The sequence below is a fragment of the Pleurodeles waltl genome, chromosome 11, assembly GCF_031143425.1.
Source record: "Pleurodeles waltl isolate 20211129_DDA chromosome 11, aPleWal1.hap1.20221129, whole genome shotgun sequence".
Classification (NCBI taxonomy): Eukaryota; Metazoa; Chordata; class Amphibia; order Caudata; family Salamandridae; genus Pleurodeles; species Pleurodeles waltl.
Genome location: NC_090450.1, coordinates 145,875,606 through 145,893,885, shown reverse-complemented (window position 1 = coordinate 145,893,885; position 18,280 = coordinate 145,875,606). Strand labels below are relative to the sequence as shown.

The following is an 18,280-nucleotide window of genomic DNA, read 5'->3' as shown; positions in this document are numbered from 1 at the left end:
TGTTTCTCCGCGAACAGCTGCTTTTAGGGCATCCTAAAGCATCACAGGAGGAGCCGTGCCCCTGTAAAAGTTCAAAAACTCCGGTATCCATTTTTTCAGCCGTAACACATGAGCCGAATCTAACAGAAGCCCCTGATCAAAAGACCAGGGTTTGAGTTGTCGCTCTTTACGCAAGACAGAGAATTGTGCTACCAAAGGATTATGATCAGACAGGACCCCGGGAAATTTTTCAACAGAAAGCCCTTCACACAGTGTGGCTGACAGAAAAAATAATCTAGCCGAACAGACTTCCTGTGTGGATACGAAAAAAAGCTATACCCTCGATCAGCAGGCATGCAATGCTGCCAAGCATCCACAAGACCATGGCTCTGCACTAAAATTTGTAGAGCTTGAAATACCCTTGTTTTTTTTCCTGAATATGAATCCTGATTCAGCAAGGGGATACCAGTCCCAATATGTATGTTCAAATCCCCACACACAATAAGTGGTAGAGGCCAGGCAGCGAGCTGCACTTTCAGGTTATTAATATTATCCGGATTGTCAAAATTAGAGCCATAGATTGAGCACAGAGTAAAGTTAAATTGCCCCATTACACACTCTAATATAACCCAGCAGCCGAGATTGTCAACCCTTTTTTTAGCCACCGTAATGAGATCACGTCATGCAAGTACCGCAACTCTTTTTGTTGTAGTTCCTTGAGTGGTATAGGCCAATAGTTGGAAACCCTGAAAGTCTAACAGATGTTTTTTGGTCGGAGTAACATGCATCTCCTGTAAGCAGATTATATCTGCTTTTAATGTTTTTAGGCCATGAGTGACAAGGTGCCTTTTTACCTGGTCGTTTAACCCACATATATTTACCGTGGCTATACGGAGAGTATTATTATGCCCCACTTAAGGTTCTAACAAATACATCCTTAATTAAACCGAACCTATCATATATTCAAAAAACAATTTCAACACCTTCATATACGTTACTTTGTGCATCTTCATTACTTTAATATTACCCCAGCCAACCCAGCCCCACCCACCACCCACCAACCCCCCCAAACCCGGGACCTACTCCCCTTCCCCCCCATACCCTACCAAATAAGACAACCAGACTGAAAGTTTGTAAGATGGACAAGGCGCCCTCCCCACGGGGGCTCCAGCAGGGGCACATATAAAAAAGAAAAATAATGGGCAACCCCCCTAATAACCTCAAAAAACAAACACCCCAAAAAAACCTAGGTGGTAAGTTCCAGCCACACCAGGAAACCCCTTGTTATTAAACTGCTAAGCCAACAACATGTTTCTTTTATTTTCCCCCTCTTCTTGATTCTTTTTCCTCTTCTCCCTTCCCCCTCTACTCCACCTTCCTCAGAGCTTACCTCCCCTATTACGTACTTCTTTTTTTCCCCTCTTTTCTTCCCCCCCCTCCAATTAAGTCAGAGATTGCAAATATTCTTTAGCCTTAATCTCAGACATGAACAGATGGACCGTGCCTGTATATATTGTCTTAAGTCGAGCAGGAGACAGTGAAAAGACTGCATCGCCCTTCTCCTGAAAGGAGGTAATCAATTATCTCAAGCGCCATCGTCTCTCTACTGTGGCATGGCAGAAATCTGGATGAGAAAAAAAGTGTAGCCCTCGCAGGTAATCTCAGAGTCGGGACGGGCTTTCTCAAAAATTATGTGGCGCAGCAAATAATTGCCAAAATAAATAATAAAGGCCCTGGGCTGCTGCTGGTTTGCCCCGGCTCCTCCTGCCACTTGCTGCCTCTTCAAATATGATGGAAACCGATGGGCTCTTTGTATCTCTTTCTCCCAGTCCCATCCAGTCTGCTCCGGAAATGCTGCCCTAAGCAGTCTAATCATAAAGGCCCTTGGGTCCTGCCCTTCTACTCCTTCTTGTATCCCCAGTATGCAAAGGTTTTTACGGCGTTGTCGGTTTTCAAAGTCTTCCATTTTCCACTGGATGTCAGAGAGTTGAGTATCGTGCATGGCAGTTTGTTGTACCACCGCCACCAAATCTGTTTCTAATACATCAGCCCGGGACTCGATTGTAGCAATCCGTTCCCCAGTTTCTGAGCAAGTCTTTGCGATTTTACTAACTGCTACTTGTAGCTGCTTCATGGCCACCCTATCTTTTTTGCTATCCCCCTACGTCTGTTTGTTGTGTGCCATTATAGTTTGATGGATAAGGCCCAATGAGGTTGAAGAGGTCTCTGCCTTTGTAGCATCTATCTCAAAGCCAGCTGGTTCCACCGAGAGATCATCCAGACTGTGCGGTAATTGTTGTATACCACATTGCTCTCGCACCACGTGCCTTTTTCTTTTTTTTCTTTTTCTCATTAGGCTCCATCAGTTTTTCCAGATTGGGCGCTTCACCTCGCCTCTCATGACATTTAATTGCAGTCCGCCTCAACATAGAAGTGGGGGCAGTGGAGCTTTTCCAGTCTCTGTGTCTGTAAAGGAGCTGGTGCCTGCATTGTCATTGTCCGAGTCCCTAGATCGATCCAAAAGGGAATAGAAATTCTCTCCGATTTCACCCAATGCAGGGCAATCCCCATTTCCTTTCAAGGAATTGCGGTTGACCAGGGGACACAAACAGGGGCCAGCAGGTCTGCACCTGCCGATGGAAGCTTTACTGGTGCCAGATTGCAATGCTCTATCTCAGGGACTTGAGCAGGCTTCGCATTGATCAAAAAGGGGCGGCCTTGTGGCAACTGGCGGGTCTTTCCCTCAGGTAGTGCTTGCTGGTCATCACCGCTAGAACTGAGAGAGGAGAGATGTAAAGGTGTCGGGGGCAAGCCCTCCGCAAGACTTCTTATGTCCAAGGGCCCATTACCATCAGTAACAGCATAGATCTGGAGTGACGTCTTGTTATATGAAAGACATGCAGAAATCACTGAGTCGCTGCCAAAATCGGTCCCATCAGTCGTCACTACTGCCAAATCCTGGGGCCCCCCGAAATTAGTAGGCTCTATGGGCATATTGTCCCCTGAAAGAGCTAAATTTTGAGGGGTTTTAAACATTAAGGGTATAGTCAACCCTCCCCCATGTGCACCAGCCTTGTTAACATCACCTCTCGACTTACAGTTTTGGTCCAGAGCTGATTGTTTATCCTCAGGAACCCCCTGGGCTCTTAAAGTAGCCAGCCGCCCAACATTGCCAACACTGCCACTCCCGGATGCACCCCCCCCCCCGAGTCAGAAGCGGGAGGTGAGAAGGACGCGGGTCCTGTAATCCAAGTTTTGATTGGCTGCCACGCGCAGCATTTGGGGCCATTAATGCTGGATATCCACGTCCACGTCGGGTTTGAGAGGAGGAAAAAAGAAAAAAAAAGAAAAAAGCTTCCTGGAAACCGCCGTTGCTACCACTGCAGCTGGAGACACTGGTGCGGCCAACACGGCTCGCCGAGCAACAACAAAAGGTACAGCTGCGAGAAATCGCAGCAGAAATACCGCATGGTACAGCGGCGCTCGTTTCCCGCATAGTCTGCTTCTACCGGGAAGCAGGAGGCATGAACGCCGAGCAGGAGCTGCGATGGGAGAGGGAGCCTCCGGCCGCTAGCAACTCACGGACGCCATCTTGTCTCTACCGCTTTTTCTAATGTGTGATTCTAAACATAAAAAGGGTTTTTTTTAATTTTGTTTTATTTTCAATCATTGATTTCTTGACCACAAAATCACTCCATCATGAATAAGATACTATGGGAAGCGTATTTAACTTTGCTTAAAGATCTCAAGGTGACTGAGAACATATTTTCATGAGATGAAAAACATCTTTGCTGATGAACAGGCCAGTTTCTACCACATTGTCAGTATCAGTTAGTTCCCCTGAAAAAAGTACTTACATCTAGAAAGATTGCATATATTAAATTATGGTAACCATTGTTGCAACAAACAATGCTTTGGTGCCCAGTATATTTTAGTATATCCACCAGATAGATAAGAACTGAATCTACCCTTTAGAGGTACATATTACTGACTTCAGTGATTAGATTACTGAGAAAGGCTACATACAAGATATTTAAAAAAGTATCTGCTTACGGAGATTCAGTTCCACTGAATTCAGTCTGACATTACCTTTTTGAGACATCTGTGATCATGAACAACAGTAACCTAATGAACCTTTTGAACACTAGGAATGAAACCATATTGCCATTGCTCCATATGCTTTCCTACATTGTTTTGTTACTAAGTATCTAGAAACCTAGCCAACTATCAATATATATTAACTTTCAAATCATAAATCTAAAACAATTTGTGCATGACTTTTCCACAAGCCACCTTCTACAGCTTTTTTCATGGAAACGTATGTAGTCACGTGCCAAATTCTGTTTACAGTCAAGCCCTCTAATGGCAAGTCCCTGGCACAGACTTACTGCAGCTTTTGGAGATTTTCCCCATGGTCCCTTGAAATATGACATTTATATAAGGCTTTATTTTGCTAACCTTGATTTATAATAGTCATATACAAATGAAGCATCTTAAACTAAACTTTAACAGGTTGCCAAAGAGGCACCTATCAAGTGAGTTTCTGCTTTTCAGAGAAATACTCAATGTCTGTGATGCACAGCTTTCTGAAGTGATCATTCCATGTGAAGAAGAATCACCAGTTCCACTACTGGCATCTTTTCTTGTTTTTTTGTGTGGAAAGTGATGAGCTGGCAATAACTAACAACACTGTTATCAACTGATCAAAATGATTCAGTGAGCCTCCTCTTTGAAAGGGAATTGAGTCCCATAATCAATCGAACCAGTTAATACATTTCATGTTAAGTTTTCTATTTAATCTTATGAAATATTTTTGTTTCTGGTATGTCAGTTGAATACATAACAATTATTGCAAATCTTCAATGCGATGAACAAATGTGCAGAAAAAAGCAGTCTTGCAGCATGTAAAAATAGTCCAAATATTTACAACTATTAACCCTACTATATGTTCAAAGACAGGGCCATAATCGGTCATGATCCCAGAAGGATACAAAGGGTATGGCAATGACAATCTAAATAAGGGTAGTGAAGGGAAAGGAGAACTAAGAGTGAGCAAGTCTAACATTCTAGATCAACTGAAACACAAAATAATTGTTGGAGCTTGGAAAAGTAAACATTGTTCTTTGAGAACATTTTCAATGTATTTAGTGGCAAAACTGAGAACATGAACTGTAAATCAAGCATATGTTTTGCAGAGAACATTGTTTATTACACTATGGTGATTCTGCTGTGGTATGGGTGTTATATTCTCATGTAGTCACATCTTCTTGGTCCTATCTTGTAAATGTAAGTCAAATTACTCCATAGTTCAGTAAAAGCCAACAGATTTTGTTTCTGCTCGTAGAGCCATCTTATTTTTTGTTAATAGGCAGTAATTTAAGAATCAGAGCAATAATGCCTTTGATTTGTCCAATAATGTTAGGAATTGGGTTTCTGGTTGTCAAATTATGCACCTTGTACAAGCAGGAGCAACAATCCTAGAAGGTCAGATATGTAAGATGTGGATTAGAGTTTCTTTTTCTTGGCCACAAACACAGCATCTTGTGTCGTGGGATTCAGAACAACGCTATGCTGGGAGGTGAGCATGCAGGTTCCACTTGCAAAGTCTTAATGCCACAGGCCTAGCCTTAATCCACAAAGGGTAAGTTCTGCTGCTTGCTGGAGCAATAGGAATTAATAACTGACCATGCGTGAAAGCACTTGCTTAGTACTGCCTAATCCTCCAGTTTTGACCATTTTTCTTGCTGTGGATACTGTTGGTTTCTTGAAAACCTGGTTAGAAAGATGTTTACTCCAAGCCTCAGTCAGTAAGAATTCTGATAGTTTGTCATCAAGATGACGACTGTACCATGATGTTCGACCTGTGCCCTCTAATTCACACCAGATTAGGCCGTGCATGGAATATTGTGGTACAGATCGGAGTCTGTGGCAGAAGTTAAGGAAAGAACTGGTTCTAGCCCAGTGCTGTTTTATAATGCTGTACTCAAGTCTGACTTGCTCTGGTGATGCTCTTTTTGGAAGACGAAGACCAGCTTTGTAAATTATACTAATCAGTTTATTTGCTGTCCTAGGCTCCCTGCCAAAAGCAATTTCACTCTTGTAAGGTAATGCGGAAATGACCTTTGCTTTCATCACCTGGAGAAGGGGGTCAAGGCTTGATCCTTGTAGTTTCAGGGCAACAGCTGAAATAGCAAACATTAAGCTGGAACCTTTGCTGTTCATGGAGCGCATGTGAGATGTGAATGATCCTTTATTGTCTAAAAGAATGCCCAGATATTTGTTATTGTTACTGTGGAGGAGACATACGCCATTAAGCTGCCACCTGCAATGACGGGTTGATTTTGGTCTGAATGTTTTTTGTTTGATTGATTTCCAGCCCATTTCTAATAGTATAGGCGTGGAAGGTGGAGAGTTGCCACTAAAGGACGATCTGTGTCAGGCTGAGGAGTAATAGGTCATCAGCATATAGCAAGTGAGTCATACATTGACCTCCCAATTCAGGAGGGTGGCAATTTGCTTCATCCAGTGGCTTCAAGATATCAGCTATGTATAAATTAAAAAGCAAGGAAGCAAGCATGCAGCCTTGCTTCGGTCCACATTTTGTAGAGATCTTTCTTGAGATACAAGAGACGTCTCCTAATTTGATCTGCATCCATCTATTATCACACAGCTGTTCAATTGCTATCAACAAAGCACCTGGCAGACCCCAGTCCCACAATTTGCGCCATGGGGGGAGGGGGCTCTTGGTATACTGTCAAAAGCAGCTTTAAAGTCCACAAAGCAAGAGTAAAGTGCACGTTTATTCCTGATTGTTTTGTCGCACATGAGGGCCAATGCCATTTGCATTTATTTCTAAAGCTGCATTGATTTCTTGAAATGATGTGGCATTTCTCTTCCCAGGCTCTAAGATCGTTGACTAACAAGCTATCATAGAGCTTAGCACTGTCCATTAAGGCAATGAGTCAACAGTGGTGGGGGGGTCGGATTTCGTGCTCCTTTCAAAAATTGGCTGGATGATGGATCCTCTCCAGGAATCTAGGATGCTGTTGGTTGCCAGGCAGTGTTTAAACAGGGGAGTTATCACCTTGGTCCAAAATGCAGGGTCAGATGTAAACAGCAGTAGGGAGCCCATTGGGGCATAGGGCCCCATCTTTCTGCAACCTTGCCAGCTTCAATGCACAGGATTCCTCTATTTTACTCGATGTATAAAGGACAGTTGGAGAGCTGGCTTTGGGTGATTCCGTTACAGGCATTTTTGAATCCTCCAGAGTAACAGGAAAATCACTTGACAAACTATAACAGAGTTTGGTGGACAGACAGTTTGCATGCGATGAAAAAAAGAGCCATCAGCAAGAAGACCCAGGCAGGTTCTATGATATTCTCATTAGAGCCCCTCTTATTTCTAAAGCACAAAATGTAGCTGTCACCCACTCCAGATGTGTATTCAGAGACAGTTGGGCTCTCAAGGGTGAGCCTTTGGTTCCAAGAGTGATGCACCAGTCCTACTCCCGGCAACAGGGTTAGTGTGCCAGTTCTGCTCCAAGCAAACTGCAAATGTGTTGATTTCTATGGGGCACATATCTGGGTCCACTTCCATTGAACCAGGTACAGGAGCAGGGGTAGAGGCTTTCATATCTCGAAGTCTCAAGCAACAGGAGGTAAGCCAGTAAGCCCTTGGAGATCACTCCATTTGCAAAGCAGGGTCCAGCTCTCCCTCAGTAGGGTCAGAGAGCAGCAGGCAGCCGGGCAGTAAAGCTGGAAAGCAGTCCTTTGATGTCAGCAGTCCAGCAGACTAACAGTCCTTGATGCAGCACACCGGTTCTTCTGACAATAGTCCAGTTGTAGGTCCAGAAGTGTCTGATTGTTGGGGTCAGAGACCCAGTACTTATACCCAAAAATTCAAACAAGGATCTTGGAAGTGCACAAGAATCCTTTCTTTCTCAGTCGTTGCTCCAGACTATCTGTGGGGGGGTAATCAGCCCTTTGTGTGCAGTCAAACCACTACTTCTTCTATTGAAAAAAAAAAGTATCACTCCTTTCCTGCCAAGGAAAGGCCATCAGAATGCACATGTGAGATATGTGTGTCGCTGTCTAGAATGAATGCACAAAGAGTAGCTGTCAGACATGTATTGGCGACAGGCTGCAGGCACACAGAGATGTAAGTTCAGAGAAATGTCCACTTTCATAAAGTGGCATTTCTAAAATAGTAATGTTAAATACAACTTTAACAGTAAAGAGGTGTTATCATTACCATTCTAATGGCATGAAACATGACATTGCTATATATTCTCCATCAGGAATTGCAGCTTAAAAGTGTATTTATGTATCCCCAATGTTAACCTATCAGAAGAGTAGGCCTCACAGTAGTGAAAAATGAATGTAGGTGTTTTTCACAACTTGGACATGCAAAACTTAAAGTGCATGCCCTATCTTTTACTTACACAGAACCCTGGCCTGTGGGCTACACAGGGCCTACCTTAGGGGTGACTTGTAATAAAAGGGTAGTGCTACCAATGAATTAACGCTTAACATTTAAATATTTGTGCCTGTACACAAAGTATTCTACATATAAATATCCTGCCTCCCAAGTAAATCCGTCATTGAAAAAAATCAACCCTCTACTTCAGAACTACCACCCCCATTCCATCTAAAAATATCTTAGGCAGCTCTGCTTTACAGGCTTCATTGACCAGTGTAGACTTCTATTTCAGCTCACCTATAAAAAGAAACATCTTAAAACTCATATGTTCTACTTTTTATTTCATCCTGAACAAATCCCTTTCACTATTAACACTACGTTATTTTTCCTTCCAGAAATGTGTCATCATCACCTCCTCTCAACAACTTAACTAAATCAGAAATTCTATGACACTCGGTGAGGCTTACAGAACCATTCAAACATTTAAATATATTAATAGTAATTGTAATATTAACCTGTGCAATTGCCCAGTGTCCTTTCCTGTTGAATCTTGTAGGCCATCCTCATCATCCACTGCTGTAAGAGATTTTGACCTTGATTTGGAAGTTTTCTGTGAACACATTTTTCAAATCACAGAATGTTCAATTTTAAATTAAACACTTTTACTTATTTACCAGTCAATTTGTGGATAGGCTCCTGAAAGAAAACAGCTATGAAAAAAGTTACTCTAAATATTCATACTTAGCTATTGATTTGTAACACCTTTATTTGATTTAAATGCAATTGCTGCATGTTTAAAGAAATGACCTGAAATGCTTTAATAAGGCACCACAGAAAACAATGTTTTACCATTCTCCTGTCACACATTAGCCAAACTTTACATTTCTGAAAATGACATGCAGAAGAGTGCATCAAAAAAATGATGGTCATATTTATGCATTTCTTTATTGGACAGAATGTAAGGCTCAAAATATTGAAATTCTAAATTGTAGGTATTGGTATGGGGTACCAGGATTTTGCTGAAATAATTAATAATTTCAGACAGATGACACTACCTAACATAAAAGCCACATTGTTTCCTAGAGTCTGCCAGAAATCACAATATCCTAACAAATTACTTGCCACATGGATCCCTAGGCACACTAACTGTTTAAGTGTGTAGGCTCCTGTCCCAACTGGATGATAGTTAAAATGAAGTAAGATAAATTCTTAATTATATTTAGGTGCAAATGCTTTTCTATGAACATTTCAATATCCGCCTTACAAGCATCTTTGGGATCCAGCTTTCTGGGCCACCAAGTTAAAGAGTGTGACATGCCTTGTGTAACGGCAATTAACCCCAACAACCACCACCCGCACTCCTGCATACCAACTAAAACGTCCCCTTTCCGCAAGGTCTTCCAGTATCTATTGCTTGCGGGCCCCTTGTTCAGATCAATGAGGCGCAGTCTCCCATTACGAGCGCATGCCTCAGACTGAAAGCTGTCGGGTGGGCATATTGCAGCAAATTAGATGTCCAATTTTGATTACACATTGGACACAATGGTTGAAGCCTGTGAGGACATGAAGGTTCATTGTAGTCTGTGCTAAAATAAATAAGCAGATGGCTCCTTTGCTTGGCAAATATCTGTTCCGCACCATGCGCCTCACCCGCCAATTTCTCCATGCTCAATATCTACCACAGTGTATATAGCCATTACTGTTCCGAAGGCAGGACCTGCTGCCCCCACAAGCTTAAGTCTGTTTCAGTGCTAGCACTAAAGGGGAGATTAAGCGTCGCCTCAGGCCATATAGCTCAAAGGTGACTGGGGCTGAGTGGCCCAACAATATCACCTCCGGGCATAGGACCAAGGCTGAGCCCATGAAGGGTCCCATTTGTGTTAAGGCCATGGCCCAAAAAGGCCTCAGTTTGGGGCACAGAATATGTGGCTAAGTCTCCTCCTCTCCGCTCCTCCTACAGCACAGTGGGCTCCGGCCCCTCCCATTTTTGCAAGGTGCCCTGGGCTAGAAGCATTTGACACATGATTTTCAAGGTGGACTCTCTGGCTCCTGCTTGAGAGGCAAAGTTAGTCGCTCATTCAATTGCTCTTCCCAATGACCATGGTCAAGAGTTATGCCCAGCACCCTCTCCGAGGCCCACTGGAAAGGTAGTTTCAGGTTCTCCTCCCTCATGTTCAGTATCTTGTATACATGAGATAGAGGATGACTATCCCATGGGCAGTGTAGCAGATATTTTTTAAATGAGGTAAAGGGCTGAATAGCTACTTATTTCATTTTTTTGAGTCATGGGGCAATGTAAGTAGTGGAAGTGCTCCAACTGGAAATGAAAATTCAGTGTCTTACTGAGCACAAGTTTTGATCGTTTGTTGGTAAAAATATAGCTCTGAGCATCTTGCACCCTCCGTCTAGCCTCTGTGCTAGGATAGTGTCAACGCGGAGATCACTACCTTGCTGTATGCAAGAAAAAAATAAAATAGTTCTGGTTAATCAAGGAACTCCAGATAATATAATAAAACGACCTCTGTGTAAACTCTGGCATTGATTTCATACAATGAATGTGTTGAGACATTGACATCCAGGATTATCGTTCTTAACCCTGCCCAACATACCCACTGAATAAAGGGAATCCCCTGGGTTATATTGTATTATAATATTTATTGTAATAAAACTATGCAGAGGTAGTTTTCTTTTAATATCTGGACCCCTTGATTAACCAGAACTACTTCATTATGTGCTCCCTTACAGCAAGGTTGGGACCAGGGTGGTACTGTCCTAACACAGTGGGATGAACTGGCCGATCACTAAGCATGCCACAAAGATGTGATGAGGCTTTTCCGTCCATAAACTTTGGATCCTATAGTTACCAGCATGGGAATTCCCTATGAGCTGAGGTGAGATAGGTCACTTGCTGCCATAGCTTGTGTGGGTTTGTTCATAATTGTGGAGGCAGTAGGGTTGTTTTTCCTCTATCCCTTTATTGTGTGGGTTGGTAACTATGATAGTAGGTTTGTGATTCGGTTGCCCAAGGACTTGTTAAAGCCATGGGCTCATGGACACCGTCCATTGTATCTTACAGCAAGTCCAAGGCATTTAGGGCCAGATGTACGAAATGATTTTACCCATTATGTGTCTATGGGAAAAAGCTTTCGTACATCTGGCCCTTAGTCTCCTCTAATTAGAGTTTCAGGACACAAGCTAAGAATATTAAAAACAAAAGAACATACTTTTATTGAAAATGCCTCAATGCGACTGTGAATTGATCAGACCACATGCAACACATAATTTGTGCAGGTGGCAGGCACCAGCACTCATTTGTGTGCACCTGGACTTATTTTTCAGCATCAGACTTTGTTGCATAGCAACTAAGAGACAGAAAGGCAGAAAAGGGCAAAAGAAGAAGGGAAAAAGAAGGAGAGAGACAAAGATAGAACAAAGGGAAAAAGCTAGGGATTTTTTGCAGATCCAGCAACTCCTGCGGCACAGGGCTTTCCCACCCTTCAATGGTACCCCATTCACACTAAGTTCTATGGGTATCTTTGAGGTATGAGAGCCTGAAAGACACCGCCCATATTCTGCGGAGACGTCGCCATTTTGCAATTAACCCAATGAAGAAACAGGTGAAAAAAAGAGCTTGCAAGAGTGAATTAAATAAATAGGATGTGTAAGGCGATGGGCCCACGAGACTGAAGGTGATGGCCCACGAGACTGAAAGAATACCAGGCTGTCTTGACATTGGACAACACTGAAATTGGGCAAGGCAGATGGTGTGCTCCCAAGAAAAACTCTGGGTCCCTCCGCTCATATTTTTGTATACAAAATAAGGAGTGGGGAATATATATAAATAACCATTACAATTTAGTAACGTGGAACTAAGAAATGCATCAAGTCTCTAGCCTCCCAAACTAATTTAAAAGCAGCAATAGTATCTCTGTGATCTAAAAATATTTGGCCTGCTGTTGTTACATTTGTAAACGAAGTGCACAGTCGAGACTGTGGTCCAAAACAGTACAGCAAGGCAGCAGGAGGAAGAAATAAAATGATGCCAACCTCGATCCTCAACATTTCACCATCTACCAGCAATGCAGCGCGTTTATTTTAAGGCTTTTCAATAATTCATAAGGCATTACGTGCACAGAGTCCCCAGGGTAATAACACATATTCCTGCGCGTGATGTAACGCAACACTTCCCATAAAAGCACACAATAACTACATAATTTCTGGAAAATTAAAATGCGGAAAATCACTTGTGTTATGTTACAGTGGGGATCTGCAACACACGCACAATTCCTCATCTCTAACTAGGGCGCAGGCCATCTGGCAAGACTTTTTCAATGAAGCCTGGAAGGCTCATCCAGGCATGTGCAATAATGTGAGAGAAACGGGAGAGTAGTAGTGCTGGGGCATCATTGGAGACTCTTATGTAATCAGTTACTTCTGAATATTTAGGTAAAGTGCAAGCTTTTCTTGTTCAGATGACTGTCAGAGTAGAAGGCCATCTTAATATTTTGGCATATCTGAAATGATAAACTGTGCCTATGGTGTACCTTCTTCTAATCTTTAACACTGCAACTTTTTGTTCGATTAATTCTGTTAGGCTTAATTTATTAAGCTCAACGTCTGCCAGTTACATGGCTTCTTGCTTTGGAAAGCCACGCTGTATAGCAGAATAACGCCTGTGAGTGTACGAGGGTACTGGAGCACCTGCCAGTTAAGTTAGTGAAAGGGACAATGGAGTTTGCGGCAAAGCATGAAAAACATTCTCGGTAATTATGGGAGATGCAGCTGTAATACTGACACGTGTCACGGTAATACCCCACACCTATGGTTAAATAACGAAAATATCTTTGCAGCCTTTTGTGGGGGTGGGAGAGAGATTTGCAGTAGTGAGTGGCAGAAACTTTGTTTTTACTGGATATCCCACAAAGTTTCTGGTTATGTTGTCAATATTGTGGAAAAGGGTGTGTATAAGATTGATACCAGCCCAGGCGTTTCTCTATTATAGGTTCACCTGTGTCAACCCCCACCACTAAATAAAGTAAGTGCCTCCCGATCCATTGTCAAGGCTCAGTCTTTAAGCCCCTAAAAATGGCTTTTCTTTAACATTTGGGAGTGGTTCTCTTTATTACAACTGATTATCTTCTTTCACAGAGTAACATTACTTGGAAGTGCTAGTTCTAAACATCAACTGTAACACACTCTTCAACTTTGCTAATAGTTAATCAAGAGACAAGCCAGTTTCACCGCTCTCAGTGGCCTATATATATATATTTTTATAGAAGGGGCAACATTTTAGTCCACTGAATCAAAAAGCACGATCAATAACAGGCTATACAATTTTATCCCTACCCCTGTAGGACGAATTTTGAAATTTCAGGTAACAAGCAGAGGGGAGAGTACCACTTACCACAAGAGCTGTATTTTACTCACCCAATTGAACATCACGAACCTTCGGATGCGTTGCAGCAAGCCATACATATATCTAATGGGAGGCAAATTAAGTGGTCCTCCAAGACCACTCCTGCGCTGGCAGAGACAGCCAAGCGAATATGCTCACTTAAATCGAACCTCGCAGACCCCGAGCAAGTGCCACAAACAACCTGGGATGAGTTTGCGGCAGAGCTTCTGGCATCCTACCATCAGCAGCTTCAAGGAACAAGACCCCACAGCTTACAAAGCCCCTCATAAAGAAGGTATACAAAGACACTTAAACGGAACTTAAATTCCGCCCTCTGCCGTCTTCAGAAAGACCTGGAAATGAAGCCTTGAGAGTGCTGGTATCTACCTCCAGACAGGCCTACAGCGACCACCTATGGACACATCGAAGAGACAAGGCAGCTGCGCTAGCAGCAAAACTCTTGTAATCATCAAAGACAAATCGGCATGCACAGTTCTGGAGACTTATAAACAGCCTAAGCTCTGCAACACACTTCCCCCCCATAATTAATATCTATGAGCCCACCTGGTATCAGAATCTCTCATACCATTTTGGCCTTTCAACTACACGCCCTGTAGGCGAGGCAAAAGCATTAACCTGTACCTCCACTGGCTCTCTAAAACAACAACGCAGCTGCTTTTTGGTTCCCTCAGAAACAGCGAGGATGAGAATTATTAAGTGCCAGAATGAGGGAGCACAGGGACCCAATGGTATCCCTCCCTCCCTGTACAAAGAGGAGCCAGATTTCTGGGCAAAACATCTCGCGACACTCTACAATTGCATTCTTGCTACCAACATCATCCCACAAGCACGGAGAGGCTCAACTATCACCCCCATCTATATAGGGGTGTGACCAACGACCCAGCAAATTACAGATTAATAGCACTCCTAGATGTCAAATAAAAAAATCTTTGCAGGAATTCTCTTAGAAGAGCTCGAAACCTGGAATAATGTCAACAACCTGATCCCGTTTAACCAAACTGGGTTCTCAAAAGGGGTGGGCATGACTGCTAACCTCATGGCCGTCGCACTATTATTTGACCAATGGCAACATGCCAAGAAGTCCCTCTTTCTTTCATTTATAGACTGTAAAGCTGCATTTGATTGAGTAGAAAGAAGGAAACTCTGGTTTAAACTCGCAAGTTGGGGTATTCCCTCCCAGTTGTTGAAAGCAATAGTCTTTCTCCACACAGATACCCGGGTGAGGGTCAAACTGGGTGGTGGGATGCACCTTTCCAGGAAAATTCCCACTCTTCAGGGTCTGCGTCAGGGATGTGTACTTGCACCCCTTCTCTTCAATCTATTTTTGGCTAACCTACCAGCAGAACTGGACAAGGTGAACTCACATTCACCAAGGCTGGGGCAAACTGCCATGACAAGCTTGATGTACGCCAACGATCTCATCCTTTTCAGCCACACTAGAATAGGCCTGCAGAGGCTACTTAACGCAACAGCTGAATTCTCTGGAAAAAATGCTCTCCTTATTAATTTGAATAAATCAAAAATCATGCCCTTTAAAATGACTGGGCAGCTGCAACATCAGTGGTACTTGGGTAACAATAAGGTTGAAACAGTGCACAAATATAAATATCTAGGGGTTCTTCTTGACAGCAATGGCTCCTTCAAACACCATCTGGAGTTACTCAGTCGGAAATCCACCTCGCTTGCATTCTTGTTCAACAGCATTAAAAAAAAAAAACTGGTTCTTCAACCTATCTGCCGCTATTAAAGGTCATCCAAGCCAAATTAATGCCAACAAACACACTAGGCAGTGAAGTTTTAAGAGCCGTGGCGACGACCACTTTGACAAAATGATCACTAAGCTCTTCAAGACGTTGTTCAGTTTAGCAAATTATGTTTCACCGGCCCAAGTTTGTCTAGAACTTGGCCAGGTATGGCAGTCTCTAGCAAGGAAAGGGGCATTTATCAACCTAAGCCATAAGATCAAGGTAGCAAAAGAAGGCTCACTAAGCAATCTTTTTTGGGTGGATCCAACATCCGCTTCTACCTCAAGTCTTCCTTGACTACATTGGGCCTGGAAGATCAACTACTCCAACTCAGCTCACATCAGCTTGTCAAACGTGCAACAAAAGTAAGCGTCAAGTCTCTCTCACATCTTCAGGACAAAAAGGCTTTATTGAAACACAGCCATGCCTGGTTGGTTCTATCATCATACAGCTCTCTAATCCCACAACTATATCCGGGAGCAGCAGTTAATCCACGGATTAAAGCAGCCTTTGTGAAATATCGAATTGTCTGCCTTCCAACATATGCCCACCTTCCCAGGTGGACGAGAGTCAACATGACTGACACCTGTCGATTTTACAGCCTGGCTCCGGAAACGCTGATCCATCAGATATGCCTATGCAAAAGCATCATAACAGATCGTAACAGGCTCCTATGACAAGTTTGGCTTCAAAGGGGGCTGCGCAGATGCAGACCGGCGATATTGGCAGGCTTTAAAGGGGATGACGTACAGCACAACTGCAGACTGGCTAAATTAATGGATAAATTAGGGCACCTTCTTCAAGGGACTGAACAAGCGAGACACACGTGCACAATCAGCCTGCAAACAACGTTGTAGAACTCCGTAATTTAGCTGAAACATTTGACTCACATCGATTTTATGACTGTATTTACGACTCCTTGACTTTTTGTTGTTTTTCCTTTCTTTTTCTTCTTATTCTCTCTTTTCTTTTTCTCTCTTTTCTTCATGTAATGGTTTTTATTGACCAAACACAGATTAAATAAAATACAAATACAGTTTGCTAGTCAAGTGGAGATGCTTGGATTAATGTTTCCTGATTAAACATTGTACAATTCCACCAATGGACGGCTAGCTCCTTCCCTCACTGCTCTTACCAGCAAAGAACAATGTTTTGTGTTTAATTATTTAAATCTAAGTTAGTATACTGTGGTAAACAGATGTATGCACCACACATGCATTCTCCACATAGTTATAGATTATCTTCATTTGGCACATAGTCCATCATTTCCCGCATAATCTGCGGATTCCAGCAAAAGAAAATTAATGTTTCTAGCTCAAATGGATCAAACGCTACTAAAAACGCAGCAACAGGTAATGCCACGCAGCAGAAGACACTTCCCCTTTTTGGTTCCTTATTTCTGTATTTGGGTGTCAAAATGGTACTAAAGAGATGAACCCTTTGCCCAGACTGTGTTAACATGCAAAAATGCAAAAATAATGAAGTTATACTAACACAAAGAGTGCTGCACCATGCCGAACAACTTGCCTTTTCTTGCAGCATAATTTCGTCCTCCCTTGGTGCTTAATTCCTGTGGCCCTGTTCTTAGGTTAAGGACATACAAGGTACTCTATATTATATTATTATAGCTCCGCTTCCCCTGGCGTAAGTAGACCTGTTTTAAGAGAAGCTCAACACCTATATGAAGGCAATTGCAAGTATTAAAAAAAATAAAACATTTTCAGGGATACTACTGAGTTGCAAGTCTTTATTGAGATACGTGAAGTGAAGATCTTTTAAACAGACTGAATGCCCCATATGTGTTATACCCTTCAACCTCTGACAAAAGTGCAAGCAGAAAAGCCTCTTTCAGATTTGATATATACACTTACCTGCTCTGTGCTATGCAGGTGTTGTATTTAAAAACTGCATCACAAAGTGAAAAGCTTGGACTCTGAGACGTTGCCTGGCTCCATTTTGACGAGCCAGTCCCCAATGGATAAAGGTCGAGCCACAGCCAGACATTTATCCCGAGCCAGGCTCGCCCCTTGCTTGATTCAACCCTCTCCTACAGTTAGTGTTTATGACTTACTGTACCAAAGCCTGAGTCTCTGTAATGTTAACAGAGAGGAAATCATTAGTGTTATTATAGATAGGTTATTTTATTTTGAGTTATTTGATATTGCATTTGCCTTGTATTTGTTTCTTCTTTTAATTTAAGTCATTTGATCTAGATGAACCTTGTTAGCTATAATTATCAAGCGGAGAAATAGATGTAATTCAAACAAAACACAGTAATCAATTAAAAAAAGTAGTTCATATGGAAAAAGGGGAAAATCAGCATGTATAACAATATATAAAAAAATATCACAAAACGCTTTATATGCCCATATCCTGAGTACACATTGGGTTACTGGTTGACATAGTTGAAACTCAACTCAGCAACAACCACAATTCTTGTCAGGCTGAAACACAAGCAAACCCAAAATTTACCTATGCTTAGCCCACTGGTAGCTTGACACAAAAGCAGCCAGGCTTAACTTAGCGGCAATGTGTAAAGTATTTATGCAGCACTTCAAACAGTAATAAAGTGATAACACACCACAAGAGAAATCCCATACCAACCTAGAAAAACAGCGTAACATTAAGTAAATTGTTTGACACCAAAATGACAAAAATTCAACCAGTAGAACCTGAGATATGTAATTTCTAAGATTTTTTGTAAGCATGGGCCCTAAAAGC

The 18,280-nt window shown here is 42.4% G+C and overlaps 1 protein-coding gene across 3 annotated transcripts in view; it reads right to left on the bottom strand.

Moving 5' to 3' along the window:
- PLCH1 (phospholipase C eta 1) overlaps positions 1-18,280 on the bottom strand; it is a 783,092-nt gene that overhangs the window by 79,203 nt on the left and 685,609 nt on the right. For all 3 annotated transcript variants that reach the window (XM_069213310.1, XM_069213311.1, XM_069213309.1), the window contains one exon: positions 8,914-9,008. In XM_069213310.1, coding sequence (XP_069069411.1) covers positions 8,914-9,008 — 95 coding nt within the window. The remainder of the gene's footprint in view (positions 1-8,913; positions 9,009-18,280) is intronic.